This window comes from Pagrus pagrus, assembly GCF_965226575.1.
Source record: "Pagrus pagrus genome assembly, chromosome: 16".
In the NCBI taxonomy this organism is placed as follows: domain Eukaryota; kingdom Metazoa; phylum Chordata; class Actinopteri; order Spariformes; family Sparidae; genus Pagrus; species Pagrus pagrus.
Genome location: NC_140200.1, coordinates 9,920,600 through 9,932,025, shown reverse-complemented (window position 1 = coordinate 9,932,025; position 11,426 = coordinate 9,920,600). Strand labels below are relative to the sequence as shown.

Genomic DNA, 11,426 nt, shown 5'->3' with positions numbered 1-11,426 from the left:
GGTGCCGACTTAGGGCTTTTTAACTTTAAAGATATTTTACATGCACATGAACCGATAAAAAAAACACTGAAGGAAAGGGAAAAAAGGGTTAGGTCTCCTTTAAGACTAAATATTTCACAAATGTTTGGCATGCATTTGAAATGGAAAGAATGACACTGAACCTTAACATCACACATACCATTTGCATTACGTCAAAACGCTTTGACTTTATTAGTTTCCTCAGGAGAGCTACAGTTGCACACAGAGGAAAGATCATCAGGTAGTGTTAGTGCACACTGAGAAACCTCTCACTGTGTCTTTACTCACAATATATCACAAATGGTGTATTACAATTATACTGGAGTGGAGTTTTTTTTTGTTTTTTTTTACATATATGCTCATATATTTGTTATTCTGGTAATTACATGTGGCGATATCCCACATTTACACATGTTGCCCCCCATGCTTGTCACAAGCAAATTAAAGCATCATTGCTGACAAACTATACAGTTTTAATACAATCCTCATTAACTGTGTGGTTTGGGGTTGTGCCTTTAATAATAAATACTAGCTCTGAAGATTTCTGCGGATGCACGTCTGCACTCGCGCCAGCAGAGGGAGCTATGTGCCATCCCTTCCATCCTCATTCATCATGTGCAACTTACTGCTGCATAGGTAGTTTCTCATGTATTTTCTTCATAGAGGTGTCAATACTGACATGTTGTTTTTTTTGTTTGTTTTTTACACTTCTAATCAAAAGGACAAAAGTACACAGTTCAGGCATCAGATCCAGAAATAACAGGGAGCTGTGTCTATTGCACTGAAGGTCATACCACTGGTTTCAAGGAGTGATGGATGTTGAGCAATTCTCTCTTAGTTACAGTGAGTTCATAAAAAGTCTTCCTGATAGTCTGTAGAATTAGATGCTCTGTGAAATGACACTCGCGGGTACCACAAATAAGTGACAACACCTACATACGTTTTTTTTTTCTTCTGTTTTTGCGAAACTTTTGCTGAACCGGGGCCACCCTACTACAGCAGAGATGACTGCATGTTTGTCTGTGGTGCTCAATTAATTGACATCCTTTTTTAAAAAAACTCAATAGCAAAGTGCTTTAACAGATACTCTGGATAATCCACAGACCTCACCACCACCTCTGAACAGTTTTAATCATCAGCCGAACATATACCGTAAAAAAAAATTATAGAGATTATACATACATAGAATGAAATCAACTATTAACATAAATGTACAGGTTTAATTTATTTTAAGGTAATTAAACTTAAAATGTCTGGTTTTCAGTTAGTTCAGTTTTTATGTTTTTTTGTTTTTACTTGAGATAGATAAATATTCTGTATGAGTACTCATTAAAAGATGTTTTAAAAGTAAAATGATCAGCATGTTAGCAGCATCAGACTTGTCATCATGCTTTGATTGAGAAGTAAAGGGATGTTTCACCTTAAAATCAAAAAAATTAGCTGCTGAGTTTTCGAGGTATCAGCTGTAGAGACGTCTGCCTTCTCTTGAATAAAATGCAACTAGAGGGCTTGCGGTGCTCAAAAATGCCAAAAAATACATTTGAAAAACCCAACAGAGACGCAGCAAAACAATCTGGCTGGATAAATATAGCACTACATGAAAAAGGAAAATTATGTATTTTTTGATTTGAGGCTGAACTGTCGCTTATAAACTGTACGGTATGTTGATCATAGATTGAGAACATTGAGAACAGAGATGATGGTTAGTATTGAATTCAGTCACTACGCCCTCACACTTTAAATTTTAAAACGTCACAGGGAGCAGCATTACATTACGATGTACAGATTCTGTACAGATGCTGTTCAAGTTCAGTTAACTCAGTTATTGGTTTCACAAAAAAACGAAGACTTTGAACTAATTAATCAACCTAAATTAAGTTAACTCACATATTTAGTTCTGAAGTTTAACTTACCTTTTGGAGTTAAAACAGCCCAACATTTTTTTCTTTACAGTGTACAAAACACTGAAAACTACCTTTGACGTCTGTGGATTATTACGTAACCGGCTCATAGTTTGCTCTGTAAAGAGATGTAGCACCACAAACAAAATGACATTCATCTCCACTGCATTGTCGTGGCACAGTGGAAATATGTAGCTGTTATTAAAGTGAGCTGACCCTTTAACTTCTACTGCTTTAACTCCTCCATGGTGCTACTTTTGACATTATGGTGTGCCGTTGTGGCTCTTTACATGCTGTGTGTCCATCATTTTTATGGCATATTGTCCGTAATAATATGAAAATGAAGACAAAAATATATCAAAATAAAAATAGCTCAGTGGTGAAAAGTCTCACCGTTGCTGTTGTGTGTTACTGGTTCATGTTACAGTATCTGTCAAACATTTAAAGCCCCTGCACTGGTAGAAAAGGTGAGAGTGACATGAAAAGTGCCCTTTTTTTCACCTGCATCCATATCAAGAGTTGTGTTGTATTTTATCACAGCGCTGCTCCTCAACCCCCATTCAGTCCTTGATTGCAGCTCTGTTTAAGATCTCCATTTCTTTACTGGTGCCCCCGCCGTTCGTCCCGGAGCGCTGCACTGAAGGCACTGTACGGTGTGAAGGCTGTATCATCTGAATCCAGAGCAGCAGTCTGCTGTCTGGAGACCGGCGTCTCCCACGAGAGTTTAATCGCTACAGAAAGTTTTGAGTTTTCCGGGACTGTACGTCTTCTAGGCCAGGATCAGGTTGTTCCAGGGTTCAGCTTTGGAGCTAGAAGACCCACCGTGGCCCCCAGGGGACATCTTGAGAGGAAGGGCCCCTCCTTGAGCTGCCATGTAGGCTGGCAGGGCTGAAATCTTGAGGGAAATGGTGAGAAGGCAAACCCAGGAATTTAGTCAATTGAGATCACAGAGAGGGACTTGAACCTTTTCCTGCCCTTGTCCTGTATGTGATGCAGTTTTCTTGGTTTGTTAGATTCCAGCTGAATGTATTGATACATGAGAGCCTCTTTTGTTTTCATAAATAAATGTTGTTGTACATTTCTGCAAACCGCAGTTGCGTTGACGCTTTAAGTTTCTTTACGTTTAAGCTTTACGTTATTTACATTTACATTTACATTTTTCAGTTTTAAGGTCACCACTGGAGTTCTGCTTGGAAAAGATAACTTTTTTGGCTTAAAATATCTGCTTCTGTTGCCACAAAGACAGCTGGGAAATGTCTCAACATCTCTTTTAAAACACCTGCTTTTGTTTCTAAGAGACGGCTGGAAAATGCCCAGACGTCAAGTTTAAAAAACCCAGTTTAGTCTCGCCCAGGACGGCTAGAAATGTCCCCACGTCTTGTTAAAAATGCCTGATTTTGTCACTAAAGTAATCAATCGAAACACTTGTGGTCTAACACTTGTTGACTGTCTTGCCACCACCATCCCAAAATGCTGATGATGCTATGAAACGTCTACTCTTAACATATCCATGGTTTGCAGAAATGTACAATACCAACATGTTATACTTCCGACTGGGCCACGGCTTCAAAATCACATTTTTGGTCCATATTTTCTTTTCATATTCGACTGAAAAGTTGTCCAACCTGTGCATGTGCGCTGTGGTGTGTGTACAAGCTGTGAGTGTCCGGCTCCGTCTTTATCTGGCGAGGCTCCTCTGTGGCGGTGGAGGCACGGGGAGTGCTGCTCGGCGTGACTGGAGTCCCCTCACTGCCCGGGGTCCCTGTGGAGCACAAAAACTGAGGTTATCACATATTCAAAGGCAATTTACTGCTTTGGCTTTTAAACAGGATTTGTTTAAACTCTAATAAACTCCATAAAGTCGGCCAAAGGCTGCTTTATCTTATCAATCAGACCGAATACACATTTTCTCTGCTCACATTTTGTTTATCACAGATAGAATAATGGGTCGTAAGCACGTGCCGGTTTGAAGCTCACCAGTTTGGGACTTGTTGAGGTTCTTTGGTTTGCGTTTGCGGGTCTGGATCCCCTCTTTCTTCATTGCCAGGGGTCGTGGCACCTGTCAAGTCACCAAGACAAAAGAAAAACCTTTAGTCAAACAGTAGACGTGAGATATGTGAAGCCATAGAAGACTGCTTCAATCTTTTCAGTGTTTGATTTTGAAATACTCCGATACTCAGATTTTTGTACGGCATGATCTCAGAGTCATTTCAAAATGTTACTCTTGAATATAAGTTGAAATGTTTAAACTGATCATGTTCAAGATTTCCAGTAGTATCAGAGGTGGACTTTCTCCCTCACCCCGTGGAGTTTCATGTAGAGGCCGCAGGCGTTGCAGACTGGCTCTCCCTCTGCGTTTCGTCGCCACAGGGTGGTGGTGGTGGTGTGACAGTTGGTGCAGGACAGGCCCACCCTCCTCGAGGCAGACTGCGGCGTAGACAACAAAGGACAAAAAGACGAAAAGGATTTCACATTTTTGAGTTTTGGACTGTTGGTTTGAAGATGTCATATCATAGACTGAGTCAGCTAATCATGAAAATGCTCTGCAGATTAATCAATAATGAAACTAATCAGTAGTGCACCTCTGCATTACACACTTTACTACGTCACTGTATGACTGTCTATGTCACCCACCAGCCGTCTTTGAGGTTTGATAAGAGGTCTGTTGATGCCGTTCATCTTGTGGTACAGTCCGCAGGCGTTACACAGGTAGTGGCCTGTACCATCCCGCCTCCAGAGGGGGGTTGACATCGCCCCACAGTTCACACACTCTCGCCCCTCAGCGAAGTCATCGAACAGGTCTGATGCAGGATGACAAAAAATGCTTTTTTTAGTTTTTCTCACAGCAATCTGCTTCTGTCATGTTAAATCATTAGTAACCATCTACGAAGCATCATTAATATTGGTCAAGTCTGTTCACCATGCTGCCGTCTGGCAAGAGATACAGAAGTATCCGCCAGACTACAGAGCTGCTTCTTTCCTCAGGCTGTGAGACTCCTGAACTCATCGTCAGATATTATATATAATTTATAAAAATATAATATTTTATATTTTATGACCTGTTGATTAATTATAATACTCCATTTAGATAGGTTTTGCTTTAATTGTAGCATAAAGAGACAAAAGTTACATTTTGTTATACAACGCTGTGTTGTAAAAGAATAATTAATGCACCTTGTATCTTGAAAAACTGTAATTTTATTAGGTTCTTTTTTAAGTTCAAGGATCAAACAATGCTGATGACTGATTGTATCTAAGCACATTTACTCAAGTATGGCTTGAATATTATGGCTATATTTAGTATGTTATGGAAAAGCCCCACAGATTTTTTTCTATTCGAGGTGGAAACACAACATTTGCTGTGGAAACTGTTGAGACATGTGGCTACACATAACAAAACCCTTTTTTTAAATTTCACATATTCGTCATTTCATAACTGGTACACAAAGTTTATTTTCCTTCTTTATTTAAAACAAAAAAAGCAAAAAAGAAACCCCATAAAGTTGAATTAAATAGCTAGTACTGTGGACACAATGCCTTTAAGAGCTAAATCAAGTCCTTTAACGCTCCGGCTTGGGAAAATTCATTCAAAACGCCACTTTATAAATTATGAAAGCAATGCATCCTGGTTAAGTTGAAGTCGTGAAGTGTTTTGGCAGTAAGTATTACTTCCCACACATCCATTTCAAACCGAGCTCTTTCTTAGAGAAATTCACTTCCAGCTGCTTTCGTGCCGCAAAAATTCTTTCCACCCTCCTTCAATAAACAGTTTGCTGCACTGTCAGACCCCAACAGGGTGATTATCGTCTGCAGGGTCATTTGTACACCAGCAGGAGGAGCAGACCGCCGGCCCACACAGCAGCAGCAGCCTGGAATCCCTCCTTATCTCACTGCTCCCCATGAGATAAAGCGTCGGCTGGAAATAGAGACGCAATAGAGCTCCATCATATTCAAATAGAGACTCTGTGTCTGTCACGTCCATTTAGCACGACATCTGATTAATGCAATGCTCACTCTCTCATCTGGCACATAAAAGAGCATCTCAAGAGTCACTTAGACGTTAAAGGGAAGGAGACATCCATCAGCTTTTAGCAGCGACTCCGACACCACAGGTTACAATATCTATCAGACATGTGAGGCTGAGAAAAAACTTGAAGAAATGTGGCAAACTCTGACTAATTAGCTGCAAAAGTCCCATTTAAATCAGATCATATCATGTTTTTCTTCTTCAGATAGTATAAATCTCGCCTCCATCTGGTCTGTGTAACTGGTATGATGCAAGTGCAGGCCTCCTCCAAGGCCGAGAGCAAAACAAAGACAGCAGGGCGAGCTAACCTTGAGCCAGGCGGCAAATGTAGCCAACACAACGCAGCCAACACGAGACAATACGCAGGAGAAACACGGCAGCGAGCCGCGTCTATCTAAATTCAGGTTTTTATTTATCCCGCTGCATAAATGTCAGTGTGTCTTTATCAGGGGGGCAGGTTAACAGCGACAGTATTGTTATTAGAGGTCAAAGGTGAAACGGGCAAACAAAGTCAGGATAACGATATTATCACAATATCTGGAGAAGATTTCATTTTTGTTCACTGTGTGTTTTGTCTCTCTTGACAAATAAATCACGCTCGTAATACAAGTTGGTGTGTGGAGGAGGAGAGAGAGTGTCGAGTGTTCAGAAAGAACAATTACATTTACTAAATAGTGAAAAGGCAAACAGATGAACTGATGAACAGCAGAGCCACACTGCCAAACATCTGCACTGGATAATTCACAGGATATTATCAAACGTGTATTATTAATGCAATATTAATACTTCATTTTTTAATACACAGTTAATGTCAATACGTGTGTATCGCAACTCCTCTAATATATTATATTATGCCTTTTTGATTGATGAAAAACACATTTACATGTACAACTCATGTACTTAGCTACAACTTTAAGGTACTTGTACTCGAGATTACTTGAGTATTTCCAGTTTATGCTACTTTATACTTTAAATTATTGCACTTGTTACTCAAGTTACAAATTTGATTTCACGGAAAAACAGATGGATTAAGATGTGATGCATTAATGTGAATTAAACTATCTGAAATATACATTAAAATAGTTTAAATAAAGTAGTTTAAATCAGCTCCATCAAGAGTAAAATTACATATAATAGTTTGTATATTTTTTCATATAACACTTAAACAAGCCATACTTTTACTTTGGATACTTCTTTATATGTATGTTTTGGAGTTTAATTTGTAATGCTGCCTGTACTTATTTATTCTTTTAGTAAAGTATTTGTGCTTTGGCATTTGATGCTTTTTAAATGTTTAATTCTTTCCCCTGATTTTTACCCAAATGCCAAGCAAACCGTCTTTAACTTCTAACATGTACAAACATAGAGAATATTAAACTGTCAGAGTCGTCAGTTGGCTGTTTATTTTATATTCGATGGCTGAGATAGGCAGAGGCTCCTTGTGTACGAGGGAGACACGATTAACTTTCAGTGCTGCCAGGCTCCTAACAGACTGATAACGCAGACATAGGCAAATGTCTTATTAACTGAAATAGTGAGACTGATCCAAAACATAGATCACAAAAAGGTCATGGCAAAGTTACAGGAGTTGCATAGCTCTGAAAAAAGACTATTTTCCAATTTAATTAAGATCAAATTCAAGAAAGAATGAAGTAAAACATGTTAATAAATAACTTATAAGCCATTATTAGATTATAAGATAAATTTAATTGGCATGTTTTTCTGGAAAAATAACATAAATAAAAACTTCAAGCCTTTTTAAATGATTCACAGATGTTTTACAGAAAGTAACTCAGTAAAGCTGTTGCTGATATTTAGTGTGATAATGACGAGTTGTGAGTGAGAACGCGTCGTCATTAATTAAAAGATCCTCATTGTGATTCATTTCACGCGACAGAGACTTTCACTGACTGTCTGAACGGCCACTTCATCAAACGCTGAGATCTGATTTAATTTGCCGTGATTGTAAAACAATGAGGTGAATGAAGCCTGTTGCTGTGTTCCTCCATCAGCAAGTAAACAGCCTGTGTGAGTGTGATTGTGATGAGATGAAGAGGTCAGATTGGATCAATGCTGTTATCTGTCACACTCTTGTACAGCTGATCTTAGTCTTTCTTCATCGAACAGGAAGATCTGTCTTCGATGAGCACGCTAAGGCCGTCTTTAAGTGCTGTCGGTCGGCTCACAGGGAGCAGATATTCCTAAACGAGCAAGTAATCAGCCTGTTAATCAACTTAATTTGATACTAATAACAGGCCTGAGTGATATGTCTAATAGCAATCCAGCCCATCAGATTAGGTTGTAAATTACATGATAATGAAATAGGAATTTATAAATGAAAACATGAATGAGACACTTTAGACGCCCATCAGCCTGCAGCTGTCAGCGATGCACAAAATGCAGATCATTTCAGAAACGCGGGTTAAATAAACACAACGCTGATCGGTGATGTCGACCATACAAGGTGCAAGTCACAGCCAACAAGACTGACAAGCTAAGCAAAATCAATCTGTTGTGATACGGTCCAGAGTGCAACCTGCAGCCTGCAGGCCAGATCCACTCCCGGCTGCAGGAGCGTTGAAACTGAGGCCGACTGAGAAACTTTAAATTACTCTCGACTTGAATGTTTTTTAACACAAAGTGATTTTCTTTATCCTCACTGACAGAAAGGATTCAGTTTCAGTTGAGTCAAGGTAGAGATTACCCACACACACACACACACACACACTTCAAATCAAATCCACTCTGACCTCATCACGAGGCCACAGTCAAACACAACTCATAAACTATAATCCCAATAAACTGTGTTATCAAGTGCGGTCCAGTTAAAAATTAATTTCTATCACTACAATAATTTATTTTTGAGATTCAAAATATAATAAACATGTTTATTATGTGTTCAAATGTATCTGCGTCGATGTGTGTTTGACACAGCGTGGGGTTGTCGGGCTATTAAAGGTGCAGAAAGGTCATGTTTCAAATACTAACAGGGTAATAATACAATAATACAGAAATATTTATGTGCTGTAAGTCCATAATTGAATGCATGAGCTGTCCTCACAGGGGAAAAGGTCCCCAGAACAATGTCTGAAGCTACAAGATGGCTACTTAGAGGGATCCTGCAAATATAAACACAGTCACACAATATGAAATCGTTTATTTTTCGTATGCTGTCATGAAAATCAATCAAAGAAGATTTTTCTCCTCCCCAAAACTACATAGTGCACCTTTAAAAACAGCCAATCTGAGCATTAAATGGTACATTAATTAATACTTAATCTGACCAGTTGCTTTATTTTAATTTGTTCATACAGGAAATCATCATAAAATATAATCATGTTGCTATATGAGCCTCCTTAAATAGAAATGTTATAATATGGAACCATTAATATCATTCAATGACTTTATGGTGCGTTTACGTGTAAATGTAATTTCGAGACACATGGAAAGTAACTGTAGAGAAAACGTGTTGTACAAATACAACGCAGTGATCAAACGAACTGGGCTAACTGATATATTTTTTAACATAACATATATTTATTGATTTAACAAATGTGTGCTTTCCACATCTTATTAATTCTCGCGAGAACAAATCTATGATTATAATTAACTGCCAAAATGAGCCTTTAATCCTCCTGCATCGCGGTTCTGACTCACCTCCTGTGGCTGCCATCATTTATAAAAATAAAAGTTACATTTTTTTGTGGTTAATGTGTCGCTTGAATCAGATGTAACTCTTTAATTGAATTTAAAACACGCAGTCCTGCTTCGCTTAAATTTAACGACAGCCTATTTTGGTTCCGCAGAAATGTGATGATCAGTGACATTTTATTATTTCACCTTATTACCAGAATTATTCTCACAGTTGCTTAAATGTTAAATCACACATTTAATCTCTTAATCTTAATGATTTGTTATGTCCTGATCATATATTTCAGGCCTTTTAGATTAGAGCAAGTGTGTCCTGTCAGTCAACACTGTCTTAATCTTGATGTTCTCAATCAGGAGATTATAACGGAGCAGTTTTTTATAAACGTGCCCTGCAGCCAGACTTAGATCAAAACATATTGGTGATATTATGACAGATTTGTCTGCATTTTTAAAAAAAAAATCATGCCTTAACCTTTCACCCCGTCCATGTGTGTCATTAACTGCACCTACCATTAATTAATCCCTGACAAATATGATGAAATAAAACAGACTTGCTGCTCTCATTTGATATTTTTCATCCTGTGACAGTGAAGCTGATTTTTGATTCCTTACATTTCTAAAAGTAAAATAAGAGCAGGACATTTTCAGCATAACTTCCATCCAACATATTTAAATGCTCAAGCAATAATAATTAAATATATATATATATATGGTTTTGCTGTTGCTCACCTATGTTTGGGTGCCGTGCTGCGCCTGGAGGAGCGCCGGGTTGGAGACCGTGGAGCACCGGGCTATCAAACGGGGACGCCGCCCACGTTCCACCCACGTTCGGGCTCATGTACGCCGGGTAAGGGCTGTGATACGACCCGCTGAGGCTCCGGGCGCCGTAGTGCTCCCTCCCGTTGGCAGAGATGTTTAGCGGGCTGCTGTACGAAGCCGTCTCCCTGCCCGTGGCCACCCCGGAGGACAGAGGCGGGCTGGTGGAGAAGGCGAAGCGCGGAGACACCGGGGAGTGATTGTAGGAGGGCACCGAGTCCGCGCCCGGCTGCGCCCAGGCAGAGTGGCTCGACACCGGGCTGCTCTGCTGCGACGCGCCGGGCGTCTGGAGGTAAGGCAGCGCCGGGATCATGGGGGTGACGACCCGGGTGGTGGGCACGTAAACCGGAGAGGCGCCCGCCGAGGCGTTGTGGAGAAATCCGGCCTCATAGGAGGGGGGCCCGTGGTTGGTTGTCATTATACCCTGATACATATCCTCTCCTTGAAGCTGGACATCCGTGTTGATAGAAGAGAAAGTGATACGGCTGCAGTTTACGCACAGGATCTCTGAGTATTTGCGATTAAAATACAATCCGCAGAGCTCTCTCGTCCGTTGTTAAAATCAAGATCTGCTGGTGAGAGGTCGAGCAGAGAGGGACTGCTCCAGAAAATAAAGAATAAAGTGAGAGGAGACACGAGAGAGAGGAGGAGGAGTGAGAGACTACAGCCTGTGATCAAGATCCAGCTGTTATCATCTCTCTCTCTCCCTCTCTCTCTCTCCCTCTCTCTCTCTCTCTCTCTCTCTCTCCTAATATGTGAGATAATGATTTTAATAAAACTGTTAATAATAAAAGTCATCCAACCAAATTGCATGTTGTTTTCATCTTATTTTAGACATCTGGGGGAACTTTGGCTTCTTTTAATGCGAGCCAAGAGATTTAAATATTTTTGATTCATGCTTGTGAATTTTAGTAATGATTGTAATAAAAAATTAAAAAATAAAAACACACACAATAAAACAATAAATAGGCAATGAGTTAAATTGACGCATAAGAGCGTCTCCAGTAGGCTAG

The 11,426-nt window shown here is 39.7% G+C and overlaps 1 protein-coding gene across 1 annotated transcript; it reads right to left on the bottom strand.

The window, feature by feature from the left end:
- Window positions 1–40: 40 nt before the first annotated feature.
- gata4 (GATA binding protein 4) lies at window positions 41–11,053 on the bottom strand. The gene is made up of 6 exons (XM_084377819.1): window positions 10,327–11,053; window positions 4,554–4,720; window positions 4,221–4,346; window positions 3,897–3,978; window positions 3,545–3,681; window positions 41–2,814 (listed from the first exon to the last, which is right to left on the bottom strand). Exons 1-6 carry the CDS (start codon window positions 10,844–10,846, stop codon window positions 2,689–2,691), a joined length of 1,158 nt encoding a protein of 385 aa, XP_084233945.1. The 5' UTR covers window positions 10,847–11,053; the 3' UTR covers window positions 41–2,688.
- Between the last annotated feature and the right edge of the window lie 373 nt (window positions 11,054–11,426).